This window comes from Ovis aries, chromosome 5 (genome assembly GCF_016772045.2).
Source record: "Ovis aries strain OAR_USU_Benz2616 breed Rambouillet chromosome 5, ARS-UI_Ramb_v3.0, whole genome shotgun sequence".
NCBI classification, from domain to species: domain Eukaryota; kingdom Metazoa; phylum Chordata; class Mammalia; order Artiodactyla; family Bovidae; genus Ovis; species Ovis aries.
In genome coordinates, this window is record NC_056058.1 from 4,574,777 (window position 1) to 4,594,919 (window position 20,143).

Here is a 20,143-nt window from a genome sequence, read left to right on the forward strand (position 1 = left end):
CGTCACCTGAGGGCGACCCAGACCATCTTGACCTTGCCCCACCCTTCCCATTTTGGTCGAGTTGGAGTCGGGATCAGAGTGAGAGGGACCAGGACTTCCCTGGTGGTACAGTGGATAAGAACCCGCCAGCCCATGCAGGGGACACTGGGCATCCCTGATCTGGGAAGATTCTGCATGTCTCAAGCAACTAAAGCCCATGGGCCATAACCACTGTAGAACCCAGGAGCCACAACTTAATAAGCCTCTGTGCTGTAACTACTGAAGCCCCCCTCCCCCGGGGTCCACATGCTGCTACTACTCAAGCGTATGTGCCTAGAGCCTGTGCTCTGCAAGAGAAGCCCGTGCACCACAAGGAAGAGTAACTCCTGCGCCCAGCAACTAGAGAAAGACCTGGTGCAGCAAGGAAGACCCAACAAAGCCAAAATAAATACATTTTTTAAAGGAAAAAAAAAAAGGTGGGCGGGACCAATTTTTTGCCTCTGTTAAGGCCAGCCAGATTGCAATCCCGAGTGTAACCACACGGGGGCAGCAGAGACTCGCAAGTTCGATTTGGGGGACCTGGCAGGCCCCGCCTTAGCGCCCCTTTGGAGTGGCTCTTGAGACCCCAAGTTTCAGGCTTGTAACCTAGTCCACCCCTTCTTGATCTAGCCCATGCATCCAAGTAGGTTTCCAAATATATATTTACGTATTTATGTGCCAAATTAGTTCATGGCACAAATGAAGAAAAAATCAACTCAGTTCTCCCATCCCTTCAAAAAAACGTTCCTATTTTGAGCTCTTGGCTGCGCATCTCCTGTTTTTTTTCTCGAGAGGCCTTGATTAACTCTCTTCAAAACTGCAAACCTCCCTGTCTTGCTCTCTGAATCTCTCAAATTCTGCTTAACTTTTCCTCTCCAGGACTGTTATTTCCTAGCCTCTTTGAAATTTACTAATTTACAGTTCATCGCGTCTCCCCTCGCCACCCCCGAATGTCAGCTTTCCAAGGGCCGAAGTTTTGCTGCATCCAGCGGACGCTCAGTAATAGTTTTGGAACGAAGGCAGAAATCTTACACAACTGTAAGAAACAGATAAAACAAAACCTAGCAGATAAAGCCAAATAACCTTCTTAACCCGCCTCCACACCACCCCCCTCCCCCGCAGGCAGTCACTACCAGGAAGTCAAGTCTAAACCCGCACATCCAGGAGCAACAGATTACCACCCTGTGCCATTCAGTGGCTCTGCACAGTCTCCCGGGTAGATCCAGACAAATGAACTTGTCTGAGCACAGTGCTGGCTAATGGTCAACCACACGACTCGAGGGCTTACTGTAGAGCCTTGGGCAAGCTACTCAACACACTGTGGCTCTGTTTCCCCATCTGTAAAATGGGGCGGGGAGGATAATGATGCTTCCTGCCTCAAGATCATGTGAAGATGACATCACTTAATGGTGCTTAAATAGCCAGTGCTTGGCTGCTGCAATTTATCATTCTTAGAATGTTTCAAAAATATGACTGCTTATAGTATTCCTTCATAGTCCTCCGCCTATTTTTTTTTTCAATTTTTAAGTATTTATTTGACTGCAGTTGGGTCTTTGTTGCAGCACGTGGTTCCCTGACCAGGGATTGAACCTTGGCCCTCCTGCATTGGAAGCGAGAAGCCGTAGTTACTGGACCAGTGGGGAAGTCCCAGTCGTCCACCTATCTTAATTTGGGGTCCCGTAGGAGTAGGCCAAAGGCTTTGGCATAGTCAATAAAGCAGAAATAGATGTTTCTCTGGAACTCTCTCGCTTTTTCGATGATCCAGGAGGTGTTGGCAATTTGATCTCTGGTTCCTCTGCCTTTTCTGAAACCAGCTTGAACATCTGGAATTTCACGGTTCATGTATTGCTGAAGCCTGGCTTGGAGAATTTTGAGCATTACTTTACTAGCATGTGAGATGAGTGCCATTGTGCGGTAGTTTGAGCATTCTTTGGCATTGCCTTTCTTTGGGATTGGAATGAAAACTGACCTTTTCCAGTCCTGTGGCCACTGTTGAGTTTTCCAGATTTGCTGGCATATTGAGTGCAGCACTTTCCCAGCATCATCTTTCAGGATTTGAAAGAGCTCCACTGGAATTCCATCACCTCCACTAGCTTTGTTCGTAGTGATGCTTTCTAAGACCCACTTGACTTCACATTCGAAGATAACTGACCCTAGGTGAGTGATCACACCATCATGATTATCTGGGTCATGAAGATCTTTTTGTACAGTTCTTCTGCGTATTCTTGCCACCTCTTCTTAATATCTTCTGCTTCTGTTAGGTCCATACCATTTCTGTCCTTTATCAAGCCCATCTTTGCATGAAATGTTCCCTTGGTATCTCTAATTTTTTTGAAGAGATCTCTAGTCTTTCCCATTCTGTTGTTTTCCTCTATTTCCTGCATTGATCGCTGAGGAAGGCTTTCTTATCTCTTCTTGCTATTCTTTGGAACTCTGCATTCAGATGCTTATATCTTTCCTTTTCTCCTTTGCACAATAAACTGTGGAAAATTCTGAAAGAGATGGGAATACCAGACCACCTGACCTGCCTCTTGAGAAACCTGTATGCAGGTCAGGAGGCAACAGTTAGAACTGGGCATGGGACAGCAGACTGGTTCCAAATAGGAAAAGGAGTACGTCAAGGCTGTATATTGTCACCCTGCTTATTTAACTTATATGCAGAGTACATCATGAGAAACGCTGGGCTGGAAGAAGCACAGCTCTGGAATCAAGATTGCCGGGAGAAATATCAATAACCTCAGATATGCAGATGACACCACCCTTATGGCAGAAAGGGAAGAGGAACTAAAAAGCCTCTAGATGAAAGTGAAAGTGGAGAGTGAAAAAGTTGGCTTAAAGCTCAACATCCAGAAAACAAAGATCATGGCATCTGGTCCCATCACTTCGTGGCAAATAGATGAGGAAACAGTGTCAGACTTTATTTTGGGGGGCTCCAAACTCACTGCAGCCATGAAATTAAAAGACGCTTACTACTTGGAAGAAAAGTTATGACCAACCTAGATAGTATATTGAAAAGCAGAGACGTTACTTTGCCAACAAAGGTCCATCTAGTCAAGGCTATGGTTTTTCCGGTGGTCATATATGGATGTGAGAGTTGGACTGTGAAGAAAGCTGAGCGCTGAAGAATTGATGCTTTTGAACTGTGGTGTTGGAGAAGACTCTTGAGAGTCCCTTGGACTGCAAGGAGATCCAACCAGTCCATTCTGAAGGAGACCAGCCTTGGGATTTCTTTGGAAGGAATGATGCTAAAGCTGAAACTCCAGTACTTTGGCCACCTCATGCGAAGAGTTGACTCATTGGAAAAGACTCTGATGCTGGGAGGGATTGGGGGCAGGAGGAGAAGGGGACGACAGAGAATGAGATGGTTGGATGGCATCACTGACTCGATGGACGTGAGTCTGAGTGAACTCCGGGAGTTGGTAAGGGAGGTCTGGCGAGCTGCGATTCATGAGGTTGCAAGGAGTCGGACACGACTGAGTGACTGAACTGAACTGAGGAGCAGGCCAATGGAGAAGGCAATGGCACCCCACTCCAGTACTCTTGCCTGGAAAATCCCATGGACCGAGGAGCCTGGTGGGCTGCCGTCTATGGGGTCGCACAGAATCGGACACGACTGAAGCGACTTGGCAGCAGCGGGAGTAGGCCAAAGATCGGAATTAAACAGAGGAATTATCTGGAAAGAAATCCTGGTCCAGGTGAGAAGAGAGACGGTGGCCTGCAGGGGCGCCAATGATCAGACTCCACGGGGCCGCGTTCCCAGGAGGCCCTGGAGACCCCGCGCCTCCAGACTTCCTACCTGAGGAAGGAGGGGGCTGAGGCGTTTCTAATCAACTCTCCTTCGGTCTGTGGTCAGGGTTGCTCCCAGGAGAGCAGTCTGGGCCATCAGCGTGGCCCTTTGTGACCAGAGCAACCTCAGCAAAGAAATGCCCCTCAGGCAGGTGGAGAGCGGTTGCTGACCACAGCTGCCCTGGTGCCACGTTTTGTTTGCCAGCCCCTCTCCCAGAGGCTTTTTGTGGCTTCTAAATTTTTACTATCACCAGCGAAGCCGTGTGACCTCAAACAAGGTCTTTCCATTTCTTTGAAAATCAAGCTTGGCCTTCTGAATTCGGTTTTTGTGCCTGATGGACCGTTTACCTCTCCCCCACCCTTGGGACCCTCAGCTGCTGTTCGCGTCACACACGTCCCGGTACCCCTCACATGCTCACGCCCACCTCTGTCTCCCAGTCCTTTCCTATAGTTGTTTTACAAAGGAGGAAAGGTACTGGCCCCAGGACACACAGCAGTGAAGTGGCTGAACGAACCTGTCACCGTTTGCTGGATTAATGCACAGAGATCGCAGTTGCTCGGGCTTGCTCACCCCCCAGGTTTGTCCCTAAGTTGGCTTGGCCATCTTAGCCCAGCATTCGGGCTTCGTACCTGCCAACTCCATAGCCGCTCTGATACCTCAAGATCCCCAGGGCTTGTAAACAGCTTCCACTGTGCCCCGGCTGCCTAGCACCCTGCCCTCCACCCTCCCTGGGGTGAAACTGGACGCTGAGAGTAGCTAGACCAAGGCCAGGGGATAGGGGGGTTGGTGGTTCAAAGGCCGTCACAGGGGACTTCCCTGGTGGTCCATCGGTTAAGAATCTGCCTGCCACCGCTGAAGACAGGTTTGATCCCTGGTCCAGGAAGCCTCCACGTGCGGAGGGGCAACTAAGGCTATGGCGCCACAACTCCTGAAGCCCGAGTGCCTAACGCGCATGCTCCGCACAAGAGCCGTCACCGCGACTAGAGAGGCGGCAACCAAGAGCCCGAGCGGCCAGAAATAAAGAAATAATAACATTTAAAAGCTTAGCTACGAAGGCTGTCACAGGAGGAAAGGCGGAGGCAGGAAGGGGCTGGGGCCGGGTATGTGGAGGCCTGGCCCTGGGGAGGCTCGAGGTGGAGAGGGGCTGGGTCTGGATGAGTGAGTGCCCGGGGACAGGGCTGGAGCTGGATGTGCGGGAGGGGAAGCCCTTGGCCCCACTCTCCAGACTAGGGGCCTCTGGGAGCAAACCGAGGCCACACCTAGCCCAGGGTGGTTACAGGGAGATCAGAAGGTGTCGGGTGCATGTGACCGAATCGAGGGACCACGAGTGGGTGACCCCAAGGCTGGGTTACCCCAGACAACCCCCTGCATCTCTGTTTTTGTCTTTGAGGGAGACCTCTGAATCTTTCTAGGTATCTCTGGGGTCTTTGGGATGTCTGAATTTTTGTGGGTATCTGGGAGTTTCTGAGGGGCTTCCCAGGTGGCTCAGTGGTAGAGAATCCACCTGCCGAAACGGGAGCTGCAGGAGACTCTGGTTCAATCCCTGGGTCGGGAAGATGCCCTGGAGGAGGAAGTAACAACCCACTCCAGTATTCTTGCCTGGGAAATCCCACAGACAGATGAGCCCGGTGGGCTACATACAGTCCGTGGGGGTGCAAAGGGTCGGACAGACTAAGCGACTGAGCATGCGCACATGGGGGTTTCAGAAGGTCTCTAGAAGTCTTGGAGGCTCTCCGAGGTCTCTGCACTGACAGGCTGGGCTGCCTGGGACTCAGATCAGCAAGAAGGGGAGTATGAGGATGTGTCTTCTGGAAGTTTCCGGTTCCTCCAGCCAGGGTGGGGGCCGCATATCCCAGAACCGCCCCTCTTCCCACAGCCTACCCATGGCCTGCAGGGGGCAGCAGCAGGGAGGGCCAGGCCCCAGCCCCCGCCCCCTCCCCAGACCCATCTCTACCACCCGCTCTCTCAGGCCCCAAGCCTGCTTGTCTCTCCCCAACCCCCACGTCAACCCTGAGTGCCTAACCCTATTTCCTCATTTCCCTCACTTCGTTTCCTCATTTCCTTCTAGTCTAAGGGGCCTCAGCATTGGAATCCACCCAGAGCCGCAGCTGACTGGTGCCCCTGGGTCCCTCTCCTGAAAGCCCGAGTGCTTGTCTGGGCCTGTTGGCTGATCTCAATGTTGGCATCGAACGTTCTGCCTGCGATTTGTATTCACATGATATGATGAGATTCTAAGGGAAAAATATAAAAACACGCATGGGGAACCTGTTCCTCCCATCTATCTGCCACTAAGAAGTAACCCCAGGGTATTTGTTTTTCCTGTTTCATCAGAAGTCTTTTTTAGGAAGCTGCTTTAAATTTTTTTACTTATTTGTTCCAATTAACACACTCACTGAGAGGCATTTGCTCTCACCTAGATCCACTCTCGCCCCAGGGCTTTTGCACTGGCTATTATCCCCCAGATGCCCTGCCCCATCCCTTTACTTAAACAAGCTCCTTTATTCTTTGCAATAAAGTCTCCTTCGATCATTGGATTAAAATGTTGTCACCTTCCCTGCTTGCCTCCCCACTTCATTTTCTCTGGCACCTGTCACACATTTTCTTGACGGGTTTTGCATGTTGCCCGTTTCCCTGACGCTACAAGAACTCCACAGGGACTGGGAATTGTCTTGTCCTTGGCTTTATCTGCAGCTCTTGGACCAGCGCCTGGCACACAGTAGGAGCTCAATAAAGGCCTATGGAGTAAGTGAACGAGTGTTTCCTTATTGTTTCAGAGGTCTATAACTTCATTTTCATGACTCTGTGGCATCTCCCAGGGTAAATAACCGTTACTGATCTAACCAACTCCTTAGGTTGCTTCTGGTTTTTTTTTTTTAAATAAAATAAAGAGTACCGCAGTGAATCACGGCTATGCTTTTTGCCTTTTTTAAAAAAATGTATTGAAGTATAGTTGATTCACGACGTCACGTAAGTTTCAAGCGCCTTTTTGTTTTTAATTGTGCAAAAGTACACTTAACATAAAATTTATAATTGTTCCCACTTTAGAGTGAGCAAGGCAGTGATTTTTATTACATTCACAGTGTCATGCAACCATCCCTCTGTATGGTTCCAGAACATTTTATTACCCCAAAAGGAAATTCCGTGCACACTAGCAGTCACTCCCATTCCCCCTCCCCAGCCCCTGACCATCACAGATCTACTATCTGTCTCTGTGGATCTGACTGTTCTAGACATTGCCTATCAATGAAATCATACATTGTGTGGTCTTTTGTGTGTGGCTTCACTCACCCAGCACAATGTTTTTGAGGTTCATCCACGACATAGGGTATGTCAGAGCATCACTCCTTTTTCAAAAAATTGACTTATTTAATTGGAGGCTAATTACTTTACAATATTGTAGTGGTTTTGCCATACATTGACATGAATCAGCCATGGGTCATCCTGACCCCCCCTCCCACCTCCCTCCCCATCCCATCCCTCAGGGTCATCCCAGCGCACCAGCCCTGAGCACCCTGTCTCATGCATCGAACCTGGACTGGGGGATCTGTTTCACATATGGTAATATACATGTTTCAATGCTATCTCTCAAATCATCCCACCCTCGCCTTCTCCCACAGAGTCCAAAAGACTGTTCTATACATCTGTGTCTCTTTTGGTGTCTCGCATACAGGGTTATCATTACCATCTTTCTAAATTCCATATATATGCGTTAGTGTACTGTATTGGTGTTTTTCTTTCTGGCTTACTTCACTCTGTATAATCGGCTCCAGTTTCATTCACCTCATTAGAATTGATTCAAATGTATTCTTTTTAATGGCTGAGTAATACTCCATTGTGTATCTGTACCACAGCTTTCTTATCCATTCGTCTGCTGATGGACATCTAGGTTGCTTCCATGTCCTGGCCATTATAAACAGTGCTGTGATGAACACTGGGGTACATGTGTCTTTTTGAATTCTGGTTTCCTCGGTGTGTATGCCCAGCAGTGGGATTGCTGGGTCATACGGCAGTTCTATTTCCAGTTTTTAAAGGAATCTCCACACTGTTCTCCATAGCGGTTGTACTAGTTTGCATTCCCAGCAACAGTGTAAGAGGGTTCCCTTTTCTCTGAACCCTCTCCAGCATTTATTGCTTGTAGACTTTTGGATCGCAGCCGTTCTGACTGGCGTGAAATGGTACCTCATTGTGGTTTTGATTTGCATTTCTCTGATAAGTAGTGATGTTGAGCATCTTTTCACGTGCTTGTTAGCCGTCTGTATGTCTTCTTCGGAAAAATGTCTATTTAGTTCTTTGGCCCATTTTTTGATTGGGTCGTTTATTTTTCTGGAATTGAGCTGCATGAGCTGCTTATATATTTTTGAGATTAATTCTTTGCCAGTTGCTTCATTTGCTATTATTTTCTCCCATTCTGAAGGCTGTCTTTTCACCTTGCTTATAGTTCCCTTCATTGTGCAACAGCTTTTAAGTTTAATTAGGTCCCATTTGCTTATTTTTGCTTTTATTTCCATTACTCTGGGAGGTGGGTCATAGAGGCTCCTGCTGTGATTTAGAGCATCACTCCTTTTTAAAGTTTATTCATTTGGCTTCGCTGGGTCTTAGTTGCCGCAAGTAGAATCTTTAGCTGAGGCATTCAGGGTCTTCCCTTCGAGGTATGCAAACTCTTAGTTGTGGCATGTGGGATCCAGTTCCTCAACCAGGAACGGAACCCAAGCTCCTTCATTGGGAGTGCTGCGTCTTAGCCACTGGACCACCAGGGAGGTCCCAGAGCTTCATTCCTTTTTTAAAATGTGTGTATTTACTTTTGGCTGTGTGGGTCTCTGCTGCTGCGAGCGGGCCTTCTCTAGCTGTGAGCGGAGGCTCCCCTTCATTGCGGTGCACAGGCTTCTCATTGCGGCGGCTCCTCTCGCTGCAGAGCGTGGGCTCTAGGACTCTCCGGCTTCCGTACTTGAAGCTCCCAGGCTCTAGTGCGCAGGTTCAATAGTTGCGGTGCGTGAGCTTAGTTGCTTTGCCGCATGTGGGATCTTCCCGGACCAGGAACTGAACCCGTGTTTCCTGAATTGGCAGGTGGATTCTTTACCTCTGAACCACCAGGGAAGCCCCAACATCATCCCTTTTTATGGACAAATAATATTCACTGTATAGATGGACCACATTTAGTTTATCCCCTCACCAGTTCGCGCTCCTATCATTTTGTAAACACTCACCTATTGGAGAGTCCCAGGAGTGGGATGCTGGATCTGAGGGCCCGGGCATTCAAAATGCCCGTCACAGGACGCCTTCCATTGCTCTGAGCTACTGATGCGCCCCCAGCAGCGTGTGGGGCTGCTTGTCTGCCCACATCCTGGCCAGCTCAGGGGCTCATCACACTTTTGAATTTTTGCACATCTGATAAATACGCAAAACTCCTCTGAGTTTGAAGATAGAAAAGGGCAGAGTCTGAGGAGAGGGGAAAGCATGGGGGAGTAGACTCCAGCCTTCCAGAGTCCAGGAGAAGACTCTTGACATTTATCCCATTTACAGATGTGGAAAGTACGATAAAGAACAGTTAAGGTCAAGCCGTGAGCCAGGGGCTGGAAAGGATTTGAACCTGGTCTGCCTAAAGCCAGGACCCCAGTGAGGCAGAGACCCTCTCCCAGCCCACCTGTGCCCATTCCCTCCTCGAGCCCTCATTTTATTTTTTTCCATGCCACAGATGACGGGATGGTTGGATGGCATCATCAAGTCAATGGACATGAGTTTGAGCAAATTCTGGGAAGTGGTGAAGGACAGGGAAGCCTGGAGTGCTGCAGTCCATGGGTCGCAAAGAGTCGGACACGCCTGAGTGACTGAATAACAATGTGGCGTGACTAGAGATTGAACCTGTGTCCCTTGCATTGACAGCACTGAGTTTTAGCCACTGGACCACCAGGGCAGTCCCCCCCAGTGTCTCTTGTGTTACTATTCCCGGGATCTGACTCAGGCTGCCCTCTGCTCCTGAGACTGCAGGCTCCTGGAAGGGTTCCCCACCTCCAGAGCCCAGGCTCACTCCAGAAGAATCTTTTCACACAGTGCCCCTGCCCTGCTCACACACCTGCCTTGGCCCTGGGAATAAAGCCTGGCTTTGGAGGCCTTCGCCGCCTGGCCCCCACCCATCGCCAGTTCCTCCACTTAGCCTCGCCCCTCCAGCCACTCCACTCCTAACGAGGCTGCCACTCTTAACCACTGTATCCCAGGCGGGCATGTCTTCTCAAGCGACAGGACCTGTGCTCCTGCTGCGGCTTCTCGCTGCAGTCTGCGACACGTTCATTTCTGCCTGCGACTGCAACTCTTCCTCCAAGCCCCAGACTCAAAGTCCTCTTCCCCAGCGAGCCCTCCTCTCAATGCTCCCCCACAGCATGTTCATACACAAGGAAAGTTCTGAGTCTGTGGGAGAGGGTAAGAGCTTGGAAAATCAAGGGCAGGTTTTAGGAATCCTTGGCAAACTCCCATTCATGTGTTGAAACCCCACCTCTAATGCCTCCTTCTCCAGGAAAGCTTCCAGTACTCTGACCCTCACTCCGACCTTGACCTGACTCCGTCAGACTGGGGATGTCTGTTTCCAGCTTTATCTTTTTCCAAGACTGGCTGCTCCTAGAGATACCGAACGGGGGGCGGAGCCTCTTGGGGGGCTCACCATGGATAATGTTTGTTGAATGAATAAATGAATGCATGGGTTGGGAGTCAACTGAGCTGAGACTGGGAAGTGAGAGTGAGTTGATGAGGTAGCAGTTAGTTGGGGTGTCACTGGGGGACATATAGTCATTGGGTCTCAGCAAGAAGGAAGGAGGCCTCCCGCCCCTGCCCCTCCCATGAGAATCCCGATTCTTGAGGCCTTCCGCGGGAGCAGAGCGGGGGCGGGTCTCTGGGTCTTCTTTATTCTTCCCCTCGGCACTTCACTCGGCACAAGTTCCTCTTCCCCATGAGCAGCTCGGTGCAGAGCGCGAGGAGCGCCAGGCATAGCAGTGGATCGGAAGCCGGGGAGGGTCGGACCCTCTGACCCCGCGTCCAGGTGAGCCACCACGCTGCCGGCAACTTCCAGCAAGACCGAGGCCAAGGCCGGGCAGTAGGACCAGAAAGGTAGGAAGGAGGCATTGGAACTTGGGTCTGTGCAAACCAGAGCCGGTGGGGGGGGGGGGGAGGGGGTGGTGGGGCGGGGGGTACTCGTCAGCACCCCACCCCAAGACTCTCAGACCCAGACTCCCAGTCTCCTGCAGTTCGGAAGAAAGGCAGAGGGGCGGGGTCGTTTCTGGGGCAACAGCTCATTTGCATATAGTCCTGTCTCGCCGGCTAGCTCTCCCGAAATATTTGGGGAAATTGGGCAACCTAGCCCGAAGGGGCACATCTGAGAGAAAGGGAAGGGGCTGACTGGGCCAAGTCTCCTCATTGCCTTTCAAGCCCCTGAGGCATCAGGGTTAGGTACCCATTCCCCAGAAGGGGAGACTGAGGCCAGAGCCAATCAAAGAGGAGCAACCAGTGAAAGGCTGCTGTTTTAACACTTCAGAAGTGGCCTGAGCTATAAAAATATATACATCTATCTATCTATCTATCTATATACAAGTGGCAAGGGGGAGGGTGAGCCACAAGCTGAGGTCGGGGGCTTGGATTCCGGTGTCTCTGCCTAGGTTGCCTGAATGGGGGGTGCCCTGACGTGGGCACTGTTGTTGCCACTGCTGCTGCACCAGGCAGGCAGCCAGACGTCGTCATGCAGCGTGTTCTCGGGGGACGTGGACTGGACCACGGAATACTCTGACACTTGCCTCAACTTCAGCGGCCAAATCCTGAGCCAGCTACCTCAGAACCAGTCTCTGCGGGCCAGATTCCTGCAGCTCCTCGACCTGTCTGCGAACGGCCTTCAACGGCTCCCAGGGTCCTTCTTCAGTGACCTGGAGCGGCTGCAGCTACTGATTGTGACCAACAACTCCTTGGACTTCGTGGACAGGGCGCTGGCCAAACGCTGTGACCTCGACCTGCAGGCTGACTGCAGCTGTGTCCTATTAGACTGGCACAGAGACCGGCAGGACAACTGCTCTGGCCCAGAGCTTCCAAAGTGCCTAGATGTGCCCACTGGTGCCTGGCACAACCTCTCTGTCTTCTTGGATGTGAGCTGCCCCTCTGGCCTGACCAAGACAACCATTGGCGCACTGGCGGCCAGCGGAAGCCTGCTCCTTGTGCTTGCCATTGCCGGCCCGGTGCTGGCCTGGAGACTCTGTAGACATCGGATGGGCCAGAACCTGAGCAAAACGTGGGCTGCTCAGGATGGCTCCAGGTCTGGTTCGGGCTGGCAGTCAAGGTACGGTAGCCAAGGCCGCAGGCCTAAGCCCCCAGCCAACACCCCGCCCAGATCTTCCACCCCTGACTACGAGAACATGTTCGTGGGCCCACCGGCTGCCAGACACCAGTGGGATGAACACAGGTGAGTGACCCACACACGTGTGTCTGTGAGTCTCTGGAGCTGGATGGCCAGGGTCCAACTCCTGGCTCTGCCTCTTATAGGCTGCGTGATCTTGGGCAAGTAGTTTCCCCTCTCTGGGCCTCAGTTTCTTCCTAGATAAAATGGGATTAATAACAGCCCTCCGCCTCACAGAGCTGGGTTAAGTGAGTTCCTGTGCAGAAGACACGCATCCCCCTGCATGACCTGCAAACCCAGTTTCTGGCTGACAAGGATGCGGAGGGAGGAGGCAGCTGTTCAAGGTGGTGGGGGCTCTGTGGTCAGCAGCCTAGGCTTAGATCTCGTGTGACCCCAGGCTGCCTTTGAACCTCTGTTTCTGTCTCTGTAAAATGAGACCACATCCCCATCTCTCCCCGACACATAGGAGATGCCAAGAAAGCCATCTGTGTCTCTCGACCCCCACAAAGCCCTGCCCCCCAAATGGGCTAGGCTTAGACAGATGGGTCTGTTTCCAGGTTGGGTGAGAGAGGGGGTTTCTAGGGGGCAGGCACAAGGAGGAACAAAGGCCCGGAGGTGGGAGAGAACAGAGTCTGCTGTGAATGTGTTTTGAGAAGGCAAGACTTCAGGGCTGAGGTTGGAGGGGGCTGAGAGAACCCAAGCAGGAAGGGAAGAGGGCTGGGCAACTGGGCTGGGCAGCAGAATCCAAAAGATGGGGAGGCCTGTGGGAAGTTATTGATGAGAAATGAGAGCATATGCAAAGCAGACACAAATACGGCCCAAAAGCAGAAGTGGTCTGCGGTGGGGAGTAGATGGCACCAGACTTCCTAAGGCAGTGTGTGTTCTGATGCCTGCTCTGCTTTGCTGTCCCCAAGATCTCAGGGCCAGGCTCCTCTAAAAACATTGTTTACAAGAGAATGTGTCAATCTCCTCCTGCACTTCACAGTGGCAGAAATAGAGTTTCTGGAAATTCCCTGGCGGCCCAGTGGTTAGGACTCTGTGCTTTCACTGCTGAGGGTGCAGGTTCAATTCCTGGTCCAGGAACTAAGATTCCACAAGCTAGGCGGCACAGCCAAAAAAAAAAAAAGAAAGAAAGAAATGAAGGTTCTGGGAGGCAGGAGAATGACTTCCTCAAGGTTAGAAGCAGAGACTAGAACAAATCCTGACTTCCATCCCCATATAACCATTTATGTATTTTGGAGTAATTTATACTAAAGTATACATGACTGATAGACACCACTTAGTCAATAGGGCCTTTGTTCCAGGAGGAGCCAGGGGTGGGTTTAGGATGTTCTGGAGGCAGGAAAGTTCTTCTCTGGGGTCTTGCCCACCATAGCAAGACATTCCTAGAAGCTACCATCCCCTCTGATCCATTGAATGGGTGGGGAAACTGAGGCTCAGAGATTTTTGTATCGAGGCCCAAAGTCAGTTGCTTCAGGAGACCTGGGGGAAAATGTCCCATCTGAAGGAGCACTGATTCAGCTCCAGGCACCAGAGCTTCCAGTTTTTCAAGAGGAAACCCAAAACTAAATTTGAATATAAAAAAAGGGCAACTATCTCAGCTTTAAGGAAGGAAAAAAAAAAAAAAAAACCCTGCCATGACTCAAGGTCCTTGGACCACAGCATTGCAATGCTGAAGGCACAGAATCTTCCCCAAGTCACTGCCCCCTTCTTGCTTTCCTCACAGAAAGTTGGGCCAGGCTGGGAGACTGCTGCCCCGTTCCCCACTCCTCTCATATGTAATTTCTCCAGGGGATCTTCCCAACCCAGGGATCAAACCCCGGTCTCCCGCATTGCAGGCAGACGCTTTAACCTCTGAGCCACCAGGTCTCCCGCATCGCAGGCAGACGCTTAACCTCTGAGCCACCAGGTCTCCCGCATCGCAGGCAGACGCTTAACCTCTGAGCCACCAGGTCTCCCGCATTGCAGGCAGACACTTTAACCTCTGAGCCACCAGGGAAGCCCCATATGTAATTAGGAGTGGACTCAACCACCATGAACTACTTTGCCTCTAAAAGCTGATGTGCCTGCTCCCTGAGTCCTGCCTGAACTCCCATCTGTCTTTTCCCCATAGGTCTCCCCCTTCAGAGGGCGGCGACTTCTACATGAGCTATGAGAGCCTCCAGCACGAGTCCCAGCCTGTCTACTGCAACCTGCAGTCGCTGGGCCAGGTCCCATTGGATGACGAGGAGTATGTGGTCCCCGGGCGCTGAGCAACATCTTCACCATCTCAGACTCCAGCCTGAGACTTCAGGTGACGGGGCATTCTGGCTCCTCCCTGGCTTCAGTCCTCCCGTCTGAGAAATGGCACCAGGGGAGGGTCATCCTTGAGGCTCCAGAGCGGCTCTGGAGCCCCATCCCTAGCCCATTCTGCCCCCCCCAGGCCACTGGGCTGCCAGAAGGGGAGGAGAGACCCCAACGTGGATGGGGGTGGGAGAGTCAATGTGTGAACTCTGTTGGCATTCCCTGTCAGTGCGCAAATAAATTCTTCAGGACAGACGAGGCTGCTGGTGAGTGGGCTCCTCAGGGTGCAGATTTCTTGAGCTCCCAAGACAAGAACTCTGAGACTCCTCAATTGCTCCCAACCCCCCAGTCTCTCCCCTCTGTCCCTCTCAGGCCCCTTTCTAGATGCCTGGTATCGTCTTGGCCCCCAAGGCAGCCCACACCAGACTCAGAAGGGTCTTTCTAACTCAACAATAGGACTGTGCTCCTCCCCTGCTCACACGCCCTCTGTGGCTCCCCAGTGCCCCCAGAGTCTCCGCCTGGTGGTTGAGACCTGCGTGGACCCAGCCCTGTCCAACTCACCACGCACTCCCATTTCTCTGCCCTTCTGATCTGGGCCTCCTCTCGCATCAAGCTCACTTCCCTCCTGCAGCTTTCATTTCCTTACGCATGCCATCTGTCTGCCCAGACTGCCATCCCCTTCCACATCTTCTCACTCTTAAGCATCTGTATGCAGGTGTAGAACTCTGGCCTGGGCAACACGGGTCCAGTTCCTGACCCCCTCGTGAAACCTCTGGGTGTCAGTTCCCCCACGTGTAAAACAGGGTGATTAGAACTGGTCTCTAAGGTTGTTTTAGCTCTAATGTGTTGCTGCTGCTGCTGCTGCTGTTGCTGCTGCTGTTGTCACTTCAGTCGTGTCTGACTCTGTTGCAACCCCATAGACGGCAGCCCACCAGGCTCCCCCGTCCCTGGGATTCTCCAGGCAAGAACACTGGAGTGGGGTGCCATCGCCTTCTCCTCTAATGTGTTGAGACACCTTAACTCATCCTTCTGGGTCTAGGTGCAGCACCAGTGCCACTCCAAGAAGCTGGTTCTTCCTCAGGTAGAGTTCATCGCTGCCCAGCTCATGCCTCAGCTGGATTTTCTGTCAGCTGCCCCCAGCCTGGCTTCTGTCAAGCCCTCAGACTACGGGAGACAGAGCTTGACACAGACAGCCCCAGTCCTGGGAGGTCAAACCTGGATCAGAGGGAAAGTGAGAGCCAGGATCCCCAGAGAGAGATGAATGAAGGCATTTTTAAAAGGCTGTATGTAAGAGGGGAATCAGGAGTGGGTTTCGAAGGATGCATAGGTGTTTGAGAAGTAGAAAGGACAAGGCATGCTGAGCAAGGGGACCAGCTTGGAGGCGTGAAAAGACACATGGGCAGTGGCGTCCAGCAAAGGCAACACTTGGTGTTTGGGGAAAGACTCAGCATAGCATCTGCTGCCTCTGGGTCATCCTGACATGGAGTCTTATTGAATCACACCACCTGGGAGTGACCCAAAGTGGGAGGGGTGACCTATGAGGGTCTTCAGCTTCCTTGCACCCCTGCATCCCAGTGCTACGTGGCTCAAGCCCCCACTCCTGCCCCCAATCACCTGTCTCCCTCTGTTCACTGATGCATTGCCTGGGTTGACTCCTTGGCACAGTCCTTCCTGCGAATCAGGTGCTCCCCTGTGACTGCTCTCTTACTCATCTGTCTTGTATTCATTTGTCTCCTGCACTTGACTGAGCTGGAACAGAGTGGTTTTTGCCTACCTTGTCACTTCCTCCCCTCAGGGCACAGCCAAGGCCTGGCACAAAGTGGGTACTCATTAAATACATTCAGGGGCACCTAGTCATTCCAATCTGCCTCTGGGTGGGGGGCTTCACAGGGGTCACATTGCACTCACTGCTGGAGCTGGAACTGTCTCCTCCAGATCCCTGTTCCAGTTCCTCAGGGTGAACAGGCAAGTGAGGAGGGGGCTGGACTTGGCACATCTCAGCAATTCCGCGATCCCAAGTAGAAAAGGATATAACCTGGGAGATGTGACGTGCGTGAAAATGTTCTTCACGCCTTTTTTCTCCATACTTTTTTTTTTTTTTTTGACACTGGTATGAGGCATGAGCCATGCTCAGCTCCCTGACCAGGGGTCGAACCCATGTCCCCTGCAGTGAAAGCATGGAATCTTAACCACTGGACCACCAGGGAAGTCCCTCCACGCATGCTCTTTTTACATGAAAGGATAGATGCACCGTTAACATGAAGGGAGGTGCCACAAACAGCAGAGGGACGGGGACTCCTCTAGGTCAGCGCACTTGGTGGCAGATGGACGTGTCTCTGGGCTGCCCAGGTTTGGAAAGGGGACCCCCATCGGGGGAGAGACTGCAGGATGGTGATCAAAATGGGGCCAGATACCTACAGAGACTGGACTACCAAGAGATGAGAAGACAAGGAGGGAGACTTAAGACCCAGAAGGGTCTCAGAAACAGAAGCCGAGGAGCAGGGAGGGAGAGAAACACAGAAACAGCGAGAGGGATGTCCCCGGCTGCCTGTGGGTCCCATGGATGTCCTGACAGTGAAAAGAAAGTGTCAGTCACTCAGCCGTGTCTGACTCTTTGCCACCCCATGAAATGTATAGCCAACCAGGCTCCTCTGTCTGTCTGCAGGCAAGAATAGTGGAGTGTTGAGAGTGTTGACAGATAACAAAATTTTATAAAGCAGTTATCCTTCAATTAAAAGATAAATAAATTTTTAAAAACAAATAAAATCACACACAAAGAATACTGGAGTGGGTAGCTATTCACTTCTCCAGATCTTCCTGACCCAGGGATCAAACCCCGCCCCTCTCCTGAATTGCAAACAGATTCTTTACCGTCTGAACCACCAGGGACTCCCACACGAGCATCACCCAGTTTCCTGGCATCCCCAAAGAACGTCCTGCCACCCATCCCCTGGCCTGTTTCAATCATCCCATATCAGATCCCCTGGGGGAACTGAGGCCAACGGGGCTAGGGGTGCGGGTGGGCTCTTCCCAAGGTCATTGACTCCAGCCTGGACACCACAGAAGGCTGGTCAGACAGCTTCACGTTTATTACCAGGGTTTTTCATAAACACACACCCTGTCAGACCACCCCTCCCCAGCCCCCTAGTTCCCAGGCAGACAACCCCAATAAATTAATAATAAATAGAAATATAAATACATAGGTTTAGGGGGGAGGGAGCAGACAGCAACGGTTATGAACAGGGTATTTCAGGTTCCAGGAGCCCACTAGACAGGCAAGGACAACCGAAGCCTTTCCAGTGCGTCCATGCCAGAAATGAAGGACCAGGGCCGCTCACACGCAGTGACAGTCCTTGGCCACGAGGTCGTCAAAGGGCGTGAGTGACACGCGGCCGTCGCTGTCTTGGTGCATGAGCACCACCGGCTCGTAGCTGGCAGGCACGCAGCACGGCGCCGGCGCAGCATCAGGGTTCAGGCCATGCAAGCGCGCCTGCATCTGCGCGTGCGTGTTAGCGGACCGGAAGTGGCTCGGACACGCGCCGATGCACATGCGCACATCCAGCTCCCGCGGCGCCAGCACCCAGTCGGCCCAGCCCAGGTCCTCCAGCGACGCGCGCAGGCTCTGCAAGTGACAGCAGCGCCCCTCCCCGAGCGGGCAGCCGTCCCGAGTGTGAGCATGCGTGTGACGTCGCCCCCTGGTGGCGCTTGGCCGCCAGTGCAGCTCAAGCTGGGGTGGTGAAGAAGGCAACGCCTCCTGCAACTGGTCCGGTCTTGCTAACAGTCGCAGGCGTATTGAGGGACCCCGGGAGCCTCCGAGTGTGAGCTGTCGCCGTAGTGGCCGCGTCACATCCCACGAGCTCCACGCCTTCGGGGACAGCCGGAGAAGGGCCCGATGCAGGCGGGAGGCTGAAGGGAGTCCCTCAGTTAAGTTGACCCGGGGGATGCGCAGGTGCAGGTGGCCGCCTGGCCCAAGTCGCACTATGGAAAAGAGGAAAGAAAGCTAGTCACTCACAGGCCTACTGTGTGCTGAGCGCGGGGTGGTGGTGGTGGTGGTGGTGGTGTTTGTGCCATTTCCTCCAACACCCCAAGCTGGATCCTTCCTCAGGGCCTTTGCACAGGCCACTTTGTCTACCGGCCACATTCTTCCCCTGAATCTCAGCGTGGCTGGTAACATACCACTCCAGCCTGACTGAAATTGGCATCGATCGATTTCATTTGGCTGTCTATCATTTGCCTCCCCCAAATGAGAGTCACAGCAGGGACTTCTGACTCCTTGGTCACCACTGTGCCTGGCACACAGTAGATGCTTAGTTAGTACCCGCGGGAATGAATGTATATCTGAGCTTTAGAGAGTCTGCGATTCCAACGCTGTCTCTGCCTCCTTCTTTCTCCTGGAGTCCCACAGCACAAGTGGGATTAAGGTGGGATAAGAGCTCTCACTTCTGACTTGACTCCTCCCAGTGCCTAACGCAGCCCAGATCTTGCGCTTGCTCCGCCTGCTGGAGGCTCGGTGGAGAGCGTGAATATACTCCACTCCCTCGCTAAGACACCAGTCACATGCACCTTTAGCGGAGTCTTGGCGCGCGATTGCATCAGATTCGGAACCAGCCCAAGGAGGTTTAGCGCATCTCAGCGCACCGCTCAGTCCTCCCCCCTTCCCTTCCTTCCGCGGGACACCTGGATCTTTCCCCCGGGAAATCCCCCGTACAAACAGCCCTTTCCTTATATCCAAGGGCAGGGACCACACCCCCTAGCCCGACCTTGTCTCCGGGTTCTCCTGGGTTCTTTGAGTCTTCAGTGGAGTCGCTGGATTCTCTGGCCTTAGTTTCCCCATGCGACCCCGGGAGGTGTTGTAACATCTCAGATTGGCTAAGCCTCGCCTGGTCCCGCTGCACGTCTGGTCTTTTGCTCCCCCAAGGGGCAACTTTCTTGCCTGGTTCACCGATGGGGAAACTGAGGCTCGGCGGTAGGTCTAAGAACCACCAGTTAGATGACTGGAGCTGCCCAGGGTGGGGTCTCCGAGATTTTACTCACGTTTTGGAGTGACTACACGGACTTGAGGAGGGGGCATGAGGTCCGGGTTCGAGTCTTCCCAGGTCTGGTTCGCTCGAAGCCGTGTCAGCAGATCTTTGTAGCGTTTCCGCAACTCCCGGAATCTGGAGATGTCCAGGCTGGAGTGCACGTTTGAGGGTCCCTGGAAAGTCTGGAGGTGCTCCTGGGTCAGAGACAGGGCACCTGCCGACCGCAGCCAGGAGAACATGAGCAGCATCAGCAACATCAGAGAGCGATGTGGCGCTGCCGGTCGCTGACCAGGCATAGCTATGTTAGTTAAGTTCTAAACTAGGACTGACCGGTCGCTGCTGGACCAGCCTTTATATTCCCTGGACTTTGTCCGCCCCCGCCTGCCTGGTCCCGCCTGCCGTGGGTGCAGAGTAAACACTCCACGGACCAAAACTGGGCGGGGTCTTCCGCTGCTTTTCAGAAGGCGGTGCTTTTGATGGAGCCGGGTGGGGGGTGGTGGTGGTGTTGCTCCTAGGTATGCTGGGGAACCCCCCTCAAGAGCCCTCTGAGCCTCAGTATTCTCTACTGTGAAATGGGGTCATCATCCCACCTGGACTGGTGGGAAGAATAATTTTCTCAAAAAAGATTTATTATTTACTATGTGCTAAACCCCATAGCAGGGATTTAAG

The 20,143-nt window shown here is 52.5% G+C and overlaps 2 protein-coding genes across 3 annotated transcripts; one reads left to right on the top strand and one right to left on the bottom strand.

Moving 5' to 3' along the window:
- Nucleotides 1-10,725: 10,725 nt before the first annotated feature.
- On the top strand, nt 10,726-14,708 carry LRRC25 (leucine rich repeat containing 25). 2 transcript variants are annotated; one of them, XM_004008418.6, is made up of 3 exons: nt 10,726-10,900; nt 11,446-12,236; nt 14,284-14,708. In XM_004008418.6, the coding sequence occupies exons 2-3, from the start codon at nt 11,455-11,457 to the stop codon at nt 14,420-14,422; spliced, it is 921 nt and encodes a 306-aa protein (XP_004008467.3). In that variant the 5' UTR covers nt 10,726-10,900; nt 11,446-11,454; the 3' UTR covers nt 14,423-14,708. The 2 variants fall into 2 exon arrangements, with proteins under 2 accessions (XP_004008467.3, XP_027825210.1); XM_027969409.3 differs by having other exon boundaries at nt 10,726-10,832.
- Nucleotides 14,709-17,519: 2,811 nt separating this feature from the next.
- GDF15 (growth differentiation factor 15) lies at nt 17,520-19,801 on the bottom strand. Its single transcript, XM_004008419.5, has 2 exons — nt 19,488-19,801; nt 17,520-18,431 (listed from the first exon to the last, which is right to left on the bottom strand). The coding sequence occupies exons 1-2, from the start codon at nt 19,768-19,770 to the stop codon at nt 17,788-17,790; spliced, it is 927 nt and encodes a 308-aa protein (XP_004008468.1). The 5' UTR covers nt 19,771-19,801; the 3' UTR covers nt 17,520-17,787.
- Between the last annotated feature and the right edge of the window lie 342 nt (nt 19,802-20,143).

What these genes read in the sequence shown, in the direction of transcription:
- LRRC25 (XM_004008418.6), top strand. Translation starts at nt 11,455, where the DNA reads ATGGGGGGTGCCCTGACGTGGGCACTGTTGTTGCCACTGCTGCTGCAC. An exon ending in CACCAGTGGGATGAACACAG is followed by an intron (nt 12,237 to 14,283) that starts GTGAGTGACCCA and finishes TTTTCCCCATAG; the next exon opens with GTCTCCCCCTTCAGAGGGCG.
- GDF15 (XM_004008419.5), bottom strand. Translation starts at nt 19,770, where the DNA reads ATGCCTGGTCAGCGACCGGCAGCGCCACATCGCTCTCTGATGTTGCTG. An exon ending in CCGTGTAGTCACTCCAAAAC is followed by an intron (nt 18,432 to 19,487) that starts GTGAGTAAAATC and finishes TCTTTTCCATAG; the next exon opens with TGCGACTTGGGCCAGGCGGC.